Source organism: Corvus kubaryi, unplaced genomic scaffold, assembly GCF_017639235.1.
Source record: "Corvus kubaryi isolate FWS band 111438036 unplaced genomic scaffold, C.kubaryi_AGA036_p1.0 137, whole genome shotgun sequence".
NCBI lineage: Eukaryota > Metazoa > Chordata > Aves > Passeriformes > Corvidae > Corvus > Corvus kubaryi.
Genome location: NW_024580671.1, coordinates 16,815,997 through 16,832,306, shown reverse-complemented (window position 1 = coordinate 16,832,306; position 16,310 = coordinate 16,815,997). Strand labels below are relative to the sequence as shown.

The 16,310-nt window shown below is 38.0% G+C and overlaps 1 protein-coding gene across 3 annotated transcripts in view; it reads right to left on the bottom strand.

Annotated features, from left to right (window-relative positions):
- Positions 1–685: 685 nt before the first annotated feature.
- The window catches only part of ZNF277 (zinc finger protein 277), a 46,382-nt gene continuing 30,757 nt past the window's right edge, over positions 686–16,310 (bottom strand). For all 3 annotated transcript variants that reach the window (XM_042018047.1, XM_042018046.1, XM_042018048.1), the window contains exons 5-12: positions 16,051–16,142; positions 14,555–14,665; positions 12,576–12,708; positions 5,977–6,044; positions 4,702–4,798; positions 4,147–4,189; positions 1,806–1,980; positions 686–1,032 (exon numbers count right to left, since the gene is read on the bottom strand). In XM_042018047.1, coding sequence (XP_041873981.1) covers positions 840–1,032; positions 1,806–1,980; positions 4,147–4,189; positions 4,702–4,798; positions 5,977–6,044; positions 12,576–12,708; positions 14,555–14,665; positions 16,051–16,142 — 912 coding nt within the window. In that variant the 3' untranslated portion in view covers positions 686–839. The remainder of the gene's footprint in view (positions 1,033–1,805; positions 1,981–4,146; positions 4,190–4,701; positions 4,799–5,976; positions 6,045–12,575; positions 12,709–14,554; positions 14,666–16,050; positions 16,143–16,310) is intronic.

Sequence of the window (16,310 nt, the reverse complement as noted above, 5' to 3'; positions counted from 1 at the left end):
TGATATTCTTTCTGGACATGCTGAAGACTTCTGACACTTTGGGACCTTTGAAAGGAAATACGGCAACTTTTCTGGACTTGAGATTTTTAGGATTTAATTTGGATTTATGTGTCTGCAATTCCCTAAGTAATTCTTTAACGTAGTTCATAACCATACAAGAAATCTACTTTAAAGTCTTTGGATTTTTGATGCAACCAATATTGCAATTGTTCCTATGCTTTTTTAGACTTTGGACTGTCAGCTTTTCATGCAGTCAGATATTCCTGGGACAGGCAGAGCTTTACTGATGTTTCTGAGTTAGTTTTCAGAATAGGCACCATGTGTCTTAAATATTGATGACTAATAATAGAGATATATAGATTTGTTTTCATTTTCTAAAAGGTCTAAGGTTAAAAATAGCAAAACTTCCTTCACACACCAGACCAAGAATTACATTTTCTGTTTGCTCTCTAACAGCAATAACACATAGAAGATTTACTCACTGGGTTTACGCATTGTCTCAGTTGTTCCCACCTTTCACAAGGTGGCCCTAAAATAGAACTCAGATTCTGATTTATTCAGGAAAAATTTTAAAAAAGATGAAAAATTTGTAAGTAACACTAATGGTATTTGAAGATCTAAGCAGAAAATCAAGCAGTCAATTTTAAAATGAAGCTAAAATTTAAAGGAAGATAAACCAACAAAGTTAACACTTAAATTTTTATTTAGCATTCACTTTCTAATACTTGTCCAGTGATAATAATATTTGTGAGTTTAACTGTATACCAATAGTATTTAAAGACTGAATGTTTTTTTGTCTTGCAGAAGAAGCACTAAAGGTCAGCCAGTGTACTTCCAGGTCAAAATTTCTCCTGACTCTTGTTCTCTTCACACAGAAGCTGATTTAAAACACTGCTCTGTTTGAGAGCTTTTAGACTGGATATATCTTCACTTACAACAGGCACTTCTTCACTTTGATCCTCAGTTATCACATCTTCACTGTCTGACAGTGTACACAGGAGTGTATCATTTTCATAGGTAGGAAAATAATACCTGAAAGCAACAAGACATGATTACTAGACAGTTACACATCTGGTTTGAGAGGCTGAGATTAGAATTTTAAAAAAGGAAAAACGAGCAAGTCTGGTTGTCTGGAATGACAGTAAACAGCATACCCAAAAAAAACTGGTATGCAAAGTGTAGAAGAGTCACAGAGAAGAGCTGACAACAGACAAGCTCTTCCTCCTATTTCCTCACCCAAATGATGTCACAACAGAGACTACAGATCCATATTTGTCCCGCAACAAATGCTGAACTGAGGCGTTTGAGTTAGAACACTCCCTGTGCTCTACCACCCAGTAGAGAGCATCATTCCCTGGACCCACACAGCCTACTTAGAGTCTGAACCAGTGTTTTGTTACACTCTGTCTCTATTTTCCATGGAAAAAACTATGGGTAAACAGCCAACTTGTTTTGATGCCTAAAGTTAGGTAGACATCATGCATATATCTACATTAGACATGCAAAGAAGGGGATTGATTTGGTTCTAGAACAATTTTGCAACAACCAACTTCTCTAGCATACTGACTTGAAAGTACACATCCCACGTATGGGGACATACGTGGATGCAACCAGCAGAGCAGTATCCATGTTCTTTTTATCTTCAGACTGTATAGAGATTTCTAATTCTGAGTAGTTTTGAGGCCAGTAGAGTTAGGAAGTTCAGGGCACTGCTGCATTGGAAAACCCCAGAACTTTCAACTTACTGTTTCACAGAAATTATCAAGTAAAAGTATAAATGCTGGAAGAAATGTATTTGCCCTTACTGTGGTTGATCCCATGTAGACCTGGCTGGCAGGAATGCAATGTGTTTAGTCTCTTCCATATGACTTATCAATCCTCCTTTGGATTCAAACTTCTCCTGGCAGTTGTAACAACGACAGTGATGGATTTCTCTTCTGATGAAATTCACTAGCTTTACTTGCTGGTAGAAGTTCAGACCTGGAAGAGATAGTAGCGAACAAGCACTTGGGCAACATAAGACTTAATTTAAAAATGCTTTCTTGGATTAAGCATAAGGATTGATCAGAGTTTACTGAAGACCAGCACTGCTTGAATGCTGTATCTTAGCAAGTTAACTGAATAAGTGCTTATTCCTAGCTGCTGGGAAACTAACCCTTTGTTTAGTGCAAAAACTGCAAACATTTTGCTTCCTCTCTGTTGAAGTCTTTAGGCTTAGTGACAGAGCTTCAGGAGGAGGCAAGTAGGTTGAGGAATATTGGGAAATGAGAGAGAGATTGACTATTGGCATTGTACCCTGGCTTCCCCAGGACAGGCCCAGCAGGTAGACAGGATGCATGGTTCCAAGGATTCCCTGTCCTCCCTCTGCCTGCCTGAGCACAGTGACTTAAGGGACAGGGGCAGTGGTGACAAGTCCCTGCCCTGAGCAGCAGGCCTGTCTCCTCTGTGACTGCCCCACCTCCCCAGGTGCAACAGGTGTGAGCCCCTGCAAATGGAACCCATCAGTGACAAGGACAATGGTTCATCCAGCAGGGAGGTGTCACTGGGGTTAAGTCCATCCTGTGCCCTACAAAAAACTGCTCCCATAAAGGAAAAAAAGACAGGTCATTGCCACAGAAGACTCCCTGCTGGAGGGAATGGAAGACCCAAAATGCCAACCAGACTCACTTCTAGGGGAAGTCTGCTGCTTCCTTGGGGCCTGGGTTAAACGTGTGACAAGAAACCTTCCTACCCTCATGGGTAATTATCTGTTCGTGATTTTTCAGGTGGGCAGTGATGAAGTTGCAACAAGAAGTCCAAGGGCAATCAAGAGAGACTGCCGGGCCTTGGGATCACTGGTTAAGGGATCAGGAGCACAAGTAGTATTTTCCTCTGTCCTTCCAGTTGCAAGGAATAATGAGGGAAGAAACAGGAAGAGCCAGCAGATCAATACCTGGTTCCAAGCCTGGTGTCACTGGAAGAATTTGGGGTTTTCAGATCATGTGTCAACATGATCCCAGGCCTGCTGGTGACCGATGGGGTACACCTGTCTCAGAGGGAGAAAAGGATTCTTGCACAGGAGTTAGCAGGTCTCATGGAGACAGCTTTAAACTAGACTTGAAGGGGGTAAGGGATAAAACCAGGCCCATTAGAGATGAGCCTGGGTCAGGATGCCAGTGTGTTATGTTTGACAAGTGCTGGGTCCTGCAGTTGGGTCACACAACCCCATGCAGTGTTACAGGCTGGGGGAAGCTGCACGGTAGAAGAGGACCTGGGGGTGCTGGGCGACAGCAGCTGAACATGAACCAGCTGTGCCCAGATGGCCAAGAAGGCCAATGGCATCCTGGCCTGTATCAGCCATAGCGTGGCCAGCAGGACCAGGGCAGGGATTGCCCCCCTGTTTAGCCTGGAGAAAAGGGGGCTCAAGAGTGACTTAATTGCTCTCTACAGCTACCGGAAAGGAGGGTGTGGCCAGGCAGGGGTCAGTCTCTTCTTCCAGGTAACAAGTGATAGGGGGAGGTTTAAGTTGGGTATTAAGAAAAATCTCTTCACTGAAAGGCTTGTCAAGCCTTGGCACAGGCTGCTCAGGGAAGCGGTTATGTCACCATGCCTCGAGGTAGTCAAAAGATGTGTAGATGTGGCACTCAGGCACATGGTTTAGTGGTGGACTTGGCAGTGCTGGGTTAATGGTTGGCCTCAATGATCTTAAAGGTCTTCCCCAACCTAAATGACTCTATTCTACAGCAGAAAGCAAACATTGGCCAAACAAAGCTTCTAACTTGTAAGCAAGTCTTAGCAGGCATAATAATAACAATAATAATAATAATAAAACAACAACAACAGCAACAATAATAAAAAAATAATAATGCTTCCAAGTCTCCAGCAGCCAGACCTGGAACTCATAGAGCAGGTATTTGTAGAAGCTACTCTGCAAAAGAATCCAATGGGTCTAAAGAAAATAGCACACATCCTTGGCAGTAACAACAGTTCCATAAAAATAAAGTGTTCTTGGCTTGCTTTTGTAAGCTGGCAGAAACAGTTTCCATAATGGAAAAGTTAAATGTCTCTACAAAAATAAAACCAATAAACTTGTTTTCCACTATTCTTATGATGTGGTTTTCTCCACACTAGTGGCAAATGCTGACAATTACAGCACCTCTTACTCACCATGCTCTGACTTTATTTTAGGAAAGTGAAATCCATGTGATTTCTGGAGGAAAAAAAAAAGGGAAGAAAAAAATATCTTATTTCCACTACTTCTACTATTCCAAGTTAAAAACAGCTCAGCTTTTCATGGGCTGACACAGACATATGCATATAGACACACAAACATGAATACATGAAACAAACCCCAGAAGTTTTGGTTCATCAGAAACTTCCATATTCGTGTTTCATACTGTTAAATAGTTCATTAAAACTGAAACACAGATGCTAACGATAAAATATATTACATCACGAAACCACTATGATATCAAAGATGCTATTTCTTTACTGTCTGCAGCAGTCTCTACACTCACAAGTAATAGCCAGTCATACTCTTAACGTAAAGCTTGACTTCTCTGCATGTTTTAGTAACAAATACTGGAGGTGCATGCAGTACTTTGGTTCTGTGCTGAAGAGGGCATTCTAATGCAGCAGCTGATTTGACCTTAATAAAGATGTTACAAACATAATTTTTAATTCCAAAGTGATGAAAAAACAGTTACTTAAAAGAAGTCTTACCTGCATGTGAAGATACAGTTTTTCTGTGGTGTCTGCTTGTTGTTCACAAAACAGGCAAACTGCACACACAGGATGCTCTTCCCAGTCAGACCAGTCTCTTATGAATAAAAGTCAAAAAGATTCATTTAGTTGTGGAAAAGAGAAGAGACATTTTGAGAAAGGGCAATTTAAATTATGCTTTCACAACACTAGAAATAAATCCAGAGAAACAGAATACTTTAAAGGGGTGGAAAAGAGAGTGGATTTATAGCTGGATACATGATTACAATCTGGTGTAGAGTCTAAACAAATTACAAATTTGAAAACAACTGAGCAGTTAATGTTAATGTTGGATAATTCCTGCGCAGACAGGCATTAAATCCTTCTTGAAACTGTCTGCACTAACAAACAGAATATTAACTTCAATTTCTATCCAGTTTGGTAAGTCATCAAATATTGCTTTCAGTGTTTATTTTTCGGAGGTCTTTTAAAATTCTTTTATACCTTTCTAATCTTTCAATACACCAGCCAAAGTCATAATCATCGGGCAGAGCTAACTCTAAGTGTTATTTACTTATGAAATATTAATTACTCACTTATGGTGCATTTAGACATGTACACAGAGAATACTTTACCTAAACATCCGTTTAAACCCTAGTACTGCTGAGAGATAGAACTATTACTGCAACCAGGTAGAGCCATGTAAAATTAACCTCAAGTCACAGAGAGAACCAGGAAGATCAGGGACCCTGATACCCATAAATTACTTCCTGCTTATTCCATTTTGTATGGCCAAGGAAACCACCTCTGCAGTGATCTGAGGGCCTGGACCACAGGAGTATGCAGAGGAGGTGGATGTTGCCCTCAATCAGCACTGCTGAGAAGCTTCCTTTCAAATCCTTCTTTAATCTCTAGTTACTAGCTTTTTATCAAATTTTTTCATACAATTTCTTCCTCATACTGACATTTTTGATGCTTACTTTTGATTTTTAAATTTGAGCAAAAGCGATTCAATGTTTTCTGGTACAGAAGTAAAAAATAATGCATTTTGTCTACATCTTTACAAACCCAGAACGCTCTTGTTTGAGCTGTAGGGAAACAACAGGCTTGTGGTTGAAGTATGAAGTTTACAACTCTCATTGCTGAGAAGTGTTTTAATGAGGACAATTTGGAGTTGATTTTATTGGCTTAAATGAATTTAAACTGTGTGCTAAACGTGCACAGCATTTTCCCTGAAACTACTTTAAAAATAATGGTCCTGCAAGTCTGTGTAATGGGCACATAAGTAACTCTTACTCTTCCAGGTTATCTAGTAATTCCCGGTCGTCCTCTGACTGCACTTCCTCCCACGACTTTCCAAATTCCTGGGGGGAAAAAAAGAAATGAAAATAAAAAAACATTTCCCAATTCTCATCACACATTGTCACTCAACTGAACGAACATCTCAGAAGTCACAATCAATATCTTACTTTGGATCACTTCAGTTTTGCTGTGAATAAAACGTAGTCATACAACACTGCTATACTAAGAATTTTTAAAATAAGAATTATTTTTATCTTTTAACAGGGCATTCCCCACACTACAGCTGAGAGGAAGATGATTTGGCACAGAGTTCTCAAGAAAACCAGTGTTGCAACACTTCCAAGGTATTCCTGAGGTGGGCGTGTTATCCCTGTCAATTTTGCCCTCACACTTGCTCAATCCAATCTGCCTACCTTGCTTTTCATGCAGCACGTGCTGCTTAATGCAGCTGTCACACCTGGGGCTTCAGCTACACCAGTCAGTGCCTGTACCTTGTCCAAGGTTGTGCCAATGAGAACACGGTGTAAACTTATGTAGTGCTCCAGAAAGGCAGTGTGAGCCAGGGCACAGCCCTCTGAGCTGGACTCCAGTTTGTCTTCCCTCCTCTTTTCATACATGAACGTAAGCACATCTATTCATGGTGTTCTGTTCTTCCTTTTACTTTTTGTGTTGTTTATTTATACCTTAAAGACCTTCAGCACGAAGTATATCACAATACATTTGTGCAGCATTCAGCACAATGGCAGGCACTCTCAGCATGACTGAGATACAAATAACAGGCAATGAAAAGCTGAAGGGCTCTACTCAAATACCAGCAGTGATCTTTAGCTAGTGTTTTTCTTTCCTTGGATTCTTCTTGTCTTTAAAAATAAACCCAAGAAAACTAACCAGTAATCAGAATAGTATTTTTGAACCCATACTTTTGATGGCTGTGGAGGATTCACAAAGATTATAGTTGACAATCTTGTCCCTATTAAAAAAAAGAGGCAGATAATAAAAGGATAATCCTTTAATTGATTTTATTAAAATATTCCTACTAATAAATATATTTAATAACATCCTTAGTAACAAGTATGATTATTGCCTTTATGGTTGTTTGGAAAAAGAAGAAAAAGATATCCATCATTTAACAATTTAATGAGAATTTTTAAAGTTGCTAGTGTCTATCATGAAAATGATGAACAATTGTCTCTAGACAGCTATAAACATAATGTCATCATATATTACAGAATGAAAATTCTGTAATTAATTCAGTGATACTACATGCTAGTGTGTAAGCTCTCTGAGTGAGAGGGGAGACTGATTAATGTCACCATTACTGTGAGAAAACATGAAGCCATTAACACCTCTCACCACATGTTCTCCCAGCTGCACACCAGTTTCCAATGTCTGCTAATGCTAACACCTTAATGAGCAGATAGTGGCTCACAACCACTACAAAATGAAGACCAATGCTCACTATTTTTTCCCTTTACCAGCTCAAAGTATATCAGCATATGTTCAAAACAGCAGCCAATATTAAGCTTCACCTTTTAATTAAAGGTGAAAGGGAAAAAACATGCATGAGCTTTGTTATTGCTGCTGCTTCTTTACGGTTTTTCTGTGAAGAAGGCAGAGAGGGATCTTGTAAGAGGTCTCTGTTTCCCTCATCTATTTATATTCAGAGGAGAAAAAAAAAAGGAAAAAGCGAAAAGCTAACCAGGTCTTGTATCACTGGAAAATTGCATGGTGAATGGATAACTAGGAACACTGTGATGAAAGTGCCAAGAGACTGAATCTGAGCAATTGGGTGGAAAAGAGCTCTTTGAAACATTCTTAAAAATCTTCCAGTTTTTTTTTTTAATTTTCCTTTTTTTAACAGTTTTTCAGTTCTCCAGCTTGATGGGCATCTGGGACCAACGGTGCCTTTGTTAAGTATTCAACTTTCTTTGCTTTTTCATCCAAGATGCAAGAGCTCCCAGGAATGATCTCTAGAGATTCCCAAGAAATTCTTAACAAAACCAGAGAAAAAATGAGACTTGACATTGTTAATAGTTCAAACACTAGAAAATGCATAATTAAAAAAACCCTGAAGGCCTTGCTACATATTCTAGAAAAAACAACTTTTTCTTTTAAATACTTACTGTGTACCTCACAGAGAGGATGATTCTATAGAAAAGTGAGGAGAGCATGCAAATGTGCGCGGTTTGATAATTTCCTCTTCCAAAATGTAGTCTAAAGGCACAGAGATGAAACGCCTCACTGGCAATTTACCTTCTCAACTTGAGAGCAGGCAGAAAGTCTGTGTGCCTCACTGATGCAACACACCCCCGCTTGAAAAGAAGTGCTGAGATGGGAGAAACTAGAAACAGCAGCTGGTATCTCAAGCAGTGTTCCCTAAAGAGCAGTTCCTGAACTACATGCAAATGGAGTTCCAGGCCTGCGGAACTCAGAAACTCCAAACATATGTTGATTTCCCCTGCAAATTTTCTGTCACCCTTCTTCTCACCTGTCTTTCTGTGATCATCTGAGTTATCTTATCTGTTTTATATTGCTGCAGAACTCAAGATGGCCTATCAGGAAGAAGAGATGGCCTTACCCCAACATTGGATGAATTTCAATATGAAGCATTCCCCCACTTGTCAATGGAAACTGGAATGGAAATCCACTTGGGGGATTTTACTAAGTCTTGAACTGTCACCAGCTGAAGAAGGGTTTCCCTTTACTATTTTACAAAATACACACCGTGTAAATCAAAAGAGGCTAAATATAAGTAGTGACTCCATAACAAAATACTCTTCCCCTGTCCCCCAACGAATAATAGTGATGATCTAGAGCTTGGAAATAAGGAGAAAGCATCTTTTTATCTTTGAGGAAAATAAAGGCTTTATGAAACAAGTTTTCTAGTAAGTAGTAGGCACCATTTTTCAGCTGCCTAGCTTAGTTATAAGTGCATTAATTACAGTGGTGTTACATACTGTAGACACATGCCATTAATCAATTGTAGAACAGACATCTGTGCTTCCTACAAAGGATACTCTATACCTAAAAGTGCTGCTGGTAACAATCAGTGAATACAGAAGGGAAGGCCTTGCCAGTCTGGGTTTGCCTCAGTTCCTCTGGGAATAAGAGTTTTAATACTGCCTTCTATTCTTTTATGGCCTCCAGCAAGCACCACAGACTACAAAGTTCTTCCCTCTCCATTTTTACTTGGCTCTTTGTGCAAGGTGAGTCATGGGGCCACAGGATAATACAGGCAGAGAAACAAGAAAATTAAGTTGGAAGGTTTTTTTTGAAGAAAAGAAAAATAAGGTAATGTACATCTATATATCATGGATACATTGTTACTCAGTTCTTCACACTCTAGTACCAGTTTGTCTCTCTGAGTTAACACTTCAAGCCTTTCTGAGTAGGATTGGCATGATCTTCCATACTTACACAACAGAGACAAAAGACCTCCAAATCCACTGGGGAAGTGACCACACTGCCCTTCAAATTATTTGATTAATTGCAAAACTCTCTCTGTAATTCAACATAACTACTTAATAACAAGATTTTGATACTTGCTTATGAAAGAAATTACCTGTGAGCAACAGAACATGTCATTGATATGGAGGTAGAAAAATAAATGATATGGAGATAGATCATGACAGAAGTCACAGAAAATCACAGAATATCAAAATATTTACACAGGAATATGCATTTACACTACTCATCACTATGCCAAATTGAAAAGTTAGGGTAGGAAATTGCCAACACACAGACAGAAAAGCAACTTTATGTTATGAAAACAGATTCTCCCAACTGCACTACAAACACAAGTGAAGTCGAAAGCGGAATGGAGGGAAAGGAAGAAGGCAGGCAAGCCTACTGCTCTAAATGAAATCAATGGGAGCTGCGCCATCAGCTTAAAAAGACAAGAACTGGCCAAAAGACCATGAGGCAATTCAGCATTCTCAGGCCATCTGAACAACAAGCCCTTAAAACTTCTCAGTACAAAAGCCACAAAATAAAGGAAACTGCCAGTTGCAGCTTAACAAGACTATTTTATGCACTGCTTGGTGAAGATAACATGTAATGGAAAATTATAAAAGAAGAACAATAATGTCTCTAAGATGGCTGTAGAAAGGAACTATTCATTTAAATAGCTTAAGATCCAGTTGCTGAAGGAAAAGCTTTATCATGCACATCCTAAAGGTAAAGTGGATAACACTGTGACAGTACTGATTTTTATCACTACTTAGTTTTATAATCTTTTTCCGATTAAAAAAAAAAACTTGATCAAACTGGCATATAGAAAGATCAAGATTCAAACTTCTGTGAAAACATAAAAAAACCAGATAAACTGTATGCCTACAGCTTTAGGTTAAGGTGAATTCAATAGCAAATTTCGAAACACTACATCTGTCATTTCAGATATGATACGTAAACCACGTCTGTGTCTTTGAAACTGTATAATTCCCCTGGACATTTAGAGCAATGTGAAGCACAGACCTCTAACACTCATTGATAAAAATGAGTAAATCTTGATAGTACACATAAAAAGAAAAAATTTCTGGGAAGTTGTGAGGTGTTAGGGGAGAAGAAGCAAAATCACTATATCAAGTCATTACAGAAAACAGACCTTGTGTAACATCTAGAATTTACTGAATACAGACATAGCTTGAAAAAACCCGTCCTATCACATTTAACATAATCTACTGCAGAACATGTATGTGCAGTACAGAATATTTCTTCCTTACAATGTAAAGGCCAATCTACTGAACTCCTAGTGAACAAACTGAGGTTCTTCCTTTTAGTCTTTTTGTCTCTGTGCAAAAAAAAAAAAAGGGTTGTCAAATGCTGTTTGGAAAGTAAACACTTTCCACTATGTAGGAACATTCCTAAAAATTTCCTGTGTGCAAATATACATTTAATAGTGAGCTATGTCATAAGCGTTTAAGACAGAGTTTTTAGTCTGTTTTCAATCTTTATTTTAAAAAATCTTTTCTTTAAAAGAAAAAATGTCAGAAATTCTGATGTGGGTACAATCTGAAGGATCAGAAAGACTGAGTGGAAACAGTCCCCTGAGGAGACTGAAGTGTAGACAACTGAAAATGTGTGGAAAGACAACATGGCTGTAGCAGAGCATGTAGAGCCAGACAAAGAACTGTGATCATTCAAGCATGTCCCAGAAGATGTACTGGAACAGATCTTGCACATGCAGTGCCCACTGCCCAATTTTAAACATTTTGGTGGTTTGACATAGTTTATTTGAGTTATATTTTCTATTGTCTGTAATTTCAAGGACCTGAAAGAATACACCCCTGAGTGATGTTACTCAGTGACCAACACCCGAGCTGGTTCAGGCTGGCACGTGAAGACACTCTGCAAAGTCCTGCCCAGAATCCCAGCTCCAGGAAAAGGGGAACCAAGGCCCCGACTGTAAAACAGTTTGCATGTTCTGTGGCCACGTAAGCAGCATTACTCAGACCACGCCTCAATGTGCAAATGAATGCAAATTACAGACAAAAGGTAATTTTAAAAAGATGCCAAGTTCTGAAAATATAGTATTACGTGCAGGACAAGCAGAGAAGAAAGAAACTATTAAAATCACTTAAAACAATTACATTAAATTAAAATCTGTTAACTTCCAAAGGAGAAGTAAATGCTCACTTCTGTTGAAGATCTAGAAATATCTACCCTACAGGACATCACAACTTTTTCCTCACTGTACAGCAAATACAGGTCAGTTTTCAAAGTTGTGATACTTGAATATTGAGAAAAAAACCCACAGGTCTCAGGTCATAGATCTTTGGAAGAAAAATATAAGATATCACCAAGGAAACTCGTTCTATCTTGGGCAGAAGGGACTTGGCAGAGCATTAAAAATACAAATTTTTGTTCTCAGTTTTAAAGTAACACCCATGAAGAGAAATTAAAGGGAAAGAGTAGGTAAAATGGTGAAGAATGCCTATTTATAACCTGGATATTAGCACATGTAGAAGGCACAAAGACTACTTCAGGTGAACTATAGTTATTTCTGGGACAGAACATAGCAGCTTTTGAAGCAGCTCCTATATTCATATGTTGAAGGCAGCAAGTGAAAATCTGTTACATACACATGCACACACTCTCAAAGGTCTGAGACAAAAAAAATATTTAGCAACATACACCTACCTGGAGGCTAAAAACTAACTTTTTTCTTTCATCTATCTTTCATTTTCCTCTTCTTTGCATTTAATTTATACTCTGAAGAGCACTTCCAACTTAAGGTTTGTAGAAAACGAGCTCAAAGCCAACTGCTTGAAGTTAGACCTCCATTTACTTCATTGCTCTATCTCACTTTCCCTTCTGTTATTAAAGCAGAGAGTGAGCACTAATGACATGATGATTAGTGTCTCTTCAAGCTACATTCTTGCATCTCTCAAAATCAAATCTCAACAAAAAATGTTTACTAGTGCTTAGTTTGACAATCATCCAGAATATCATGCCATAAATGAGCATGCTTCTTAAGAATCCTTCAAATGATTTTTGACCTTTATACTAATTGCTGGTTTGGATTTATTCACTTTTAGCTAGATAATGTCTGTATCTCTTTAGTCAATTTGCTATTTATTCATAGAACTACTTACCAAGTAATTAATGATATAAAATTTATCATATTCTTTGTTTTTGGCATTGATTCTGCGATGCTGCTTCTTTCTCATGTGATCTTTAAGTGTGTTTTTGTCTCTGAAGACTTTTTCACAGTATAAACACTGTAAACTAAGATAAAAAGGTAAACAGGTAAATATGTTAAAATGAAAATAATACAAAATAATAAACTTAAATAAGATGGAGTTATATATAGTAAGATTAACCTAAGCATGTCAGAGCAAACTAAAAGTAACAGAAGGCTTATTTGAAAGAAAAAATTACAAGATAATCTTAGATCAGAGTAGAGTCAATCAAACATAGAAATAACGACAGAAAATGAAAAATATAGTTAACAAAAAAGTTTTTCCCCATATGCAAAGTGGGATAAAAGTCTGATTATCCAAAATTGGCACAGAAAGGCTTCTGACTGCTCCGTGTGTGAGCTCTATAACTCAGCATGGACTTACACTGAGATCCAATCCATCCGTAATGGCTTCTTTGTAATTCAGAGTGAAAGAACATACTACTTACTGAACATACTACTTACCTTTTGAAACAATTTAAATTAGCTAAACAGAAAGTTTTTATAGTTCTACCTCAACAGGGAGGGTAAACGAAAGTTTGCCAGGGTGGTCAATGGGTTTTGAAATCCCAAAAAATAAAATTCAGTAAGTAAATTCATATCCACATACACACACACACACAGAGTTCTATGTAATTCATAGATAGACACACATACACATATTTACATGCATATATATACATAGACATGAAGTATTATATAGGTGTATATATACATTACTCAAGAAGGTGAAAACTTTCATTAAAAAATGAGAATTTTACCACAGTATGTCTTCCAGAGCAATTCAAACAAAACAGAAGTTTATGCACTGCCTTAGATCAGCATCACAGAACTGTTTTGGTTCCAGATTCCCCTCAGCTCTTTTGTGTGGAGCAGGAATTCAGGATTCTCAGTATCATTTTGCCTTCCAAGACATTTAAGAAGTTTTGAGTTCTCCCTATGCTTGCAGACTTCAAATCAATATTGCATTGCTGGTGAATCATAGGTCTGATGGCAGAATACATCTATGAATTTTACTATCTGCTTTGCTCCACCTGCCAACAGCAAAGTGTTTGCTCTACTTGAGAAAGGCATTCCCAGGAAGAGCATGAAAGGCTTTCTGGCAGCATACATAATGTAGTCTTATTTGCCTGAAACAAGATTTTTCTCCTCTAGTAATTTATTTTCAAGTACTATTCTACTAGCATAGCTAATAAGCCTATTCTTAGCAGTAGGGAGATGGCCTTTCACTACTCTGGACATAATTTCAGCATGTGCATTAACTACAGAGAGGGTCAACTTTGAGAAAACTCCCTCTAACTGAGAGCCTCAGGTCCTACTGATAAACAGGAGAGCTGCAAATTATCAGTAAGCATGGTAATTCACTGCATTAGGCAACACTAGTGATAAAAGAAAAGGCTTTCTTAATATGTCTTCATTTCTGGAAAAAGTTAACACGTATCTATCCCCTTCTGCTCTGAGCTTACTCTGTAAGCAGTACAAAAGGGAGAGACCAAACATCCCATAGTAATGGTATATGGAGGTAAATGAAGACTGGCACAAGGACTCTGTATCCAGTGATTAAAGAGATGTTTAGCAAAAAGTTTGTTACGATGAGAAAGAACATTAATGCTAACAGTTGTGAGAAAAAGGCATGTGCTATTACTGATGTCGAGGGAAACTGTGCAATGCATAACTGAAACACTGCACTTGACTTCATACTATGAACTGTTATGAATTAGCTTTCAGTAAGTCAACAAAAAGACTTCTAAGAGGACTCACAATAAACTTACATGCTCTCTTTGCTTCTTTGTAACTAGCCACAAATGTGGAATTCATTTTTACCTACTATTTCCAAGTTAAAAGAAATATGACCCAAATTTATTGAAAACAAACCAACAAAACTCTACTTACCTGTCAAGCTTCCCCTGTAACACAGCCAAAAACTCATAGCAGTTCACAATGTTATCTGGCAGTCCAATGTTAAAGGCATGCTCTCTTGCCATATGATTGAGAAGGACAGATCTACAAAAGACATTCAAATAGAATGTTATACGTTTTTGGATACACATGAGGATTATTCAATTAGTGATTTAAAATACACCAATGGCTCTAAAATTGCACAAAAGCCAACATTAAATAAACAGTAATAGTCTTGCTGCCACTGCTAGGAAAAAAAATGCAATTTTATTGAAACAAGAAGTTTTTCATTTTCAGCTCTGCTGAATGTTCAGCAACATTTCAACTGCTCAATCCACGCGCATGATATATAATCCTTTAAATGAAAATTACAGTATAGTTTATTTTGACCCTTACTGTTAGCAAAGCTCATTCATTACCCTGTATAAGTAAATCACATTTCAAACAAGCCTCTTGAGAAACATTCTAAAAAGCCATTTGTCAGACTTCTCTATGCTGGTTAGCAGAGCAGAAATTCTTGGATGCAATGTGCTTTTACATCAATACTGCTTCACACAGCACTAGCAACATGAAAGGCACTCAAAAGTGTACACAAATAAACATAGTGGATGTTCAAATAAGATATTCCTCTAACAGAGATGTACTGGTTAATTCCTTAGGTGCCCAACATCTCTATATGCCTCAGCTTCTGCTTTTGGGGACTAAAGAAACATCTGAATGTTGGCACTTGCTTTTACCATAGTCCAGGCATGAATTTCAAACGTGCACTCTGCCTGTCAGACCCAAGAGGAAGCAGAGGATGAAGTTCCTGGGGGCTGAACGATCTGAGCTTCACTGCACCAGACAGTAGAGAGGGACACTCATAGAACATTGGGATGACCTGCAGGAATATGACCCCAGGTTCTTCTACCCTTCCAGATTACCAGAACTACCCACACAAACAGACTTAGCCTCTCCCACTGAAACTGATTTACTCTGAATAAACAAAGTTTCTTTGGAGCATGCACTTCAATGCAATTCTTGCTTGCACTTGACTGATGCTGTAAAGCACTCTGGTCTCACTCTAATTTTCTTCTCCTCTTTTTCACTTGATATTCAAATTCACACTAGTTAGGTGAGCTTTAAATAGGAAAATGTACAACTGGATAAAAATATTTTTTAACCATCACACTGGCTTACACAGCTCTCCTTGTTGCTGAAACAGCTACCAAAAAAAGTTTATCTTTAAAATGGTTCATTCCCAAATCCAATGTACTGTGTAGTAGAAATAATTGCACTGGAATAAATAAAAAGGTTTGAGAAGTAGGACAGGATCTATTTAAAATGGCACTTCAGTTGAAAGAAATACTTAAACTATATTTTAGAGTTAATTCTACCTTCTGAGTCCTACCATTATGGATTGACTGGTTCAATGACACTGAAAACATAAAAAAAGATGCTGAGCAGATATCAAAAAAATAGAACAAAAGCAAACAGGGCAACAAACAAACCTGTTTCCTGTGAATTCTTGATCACAGAACATACATACACTATGAAAACTTGTGTCATATCTCTCTTGTTGTTGCTGTTCTAGAATTTCTCTCTGTGAAAAGAAACAGATATAGTCATTCAGACAAAACCATTCCATCACATAAGCTTATTATACGAATTTATCCCTACTGGTAACAATGAACATACAGAATTCAAATGTTCTGCTGACACAAACCAGATGTGGGTTTGTGGGGACCAAACTTTTGAATGTGGGTTCTCA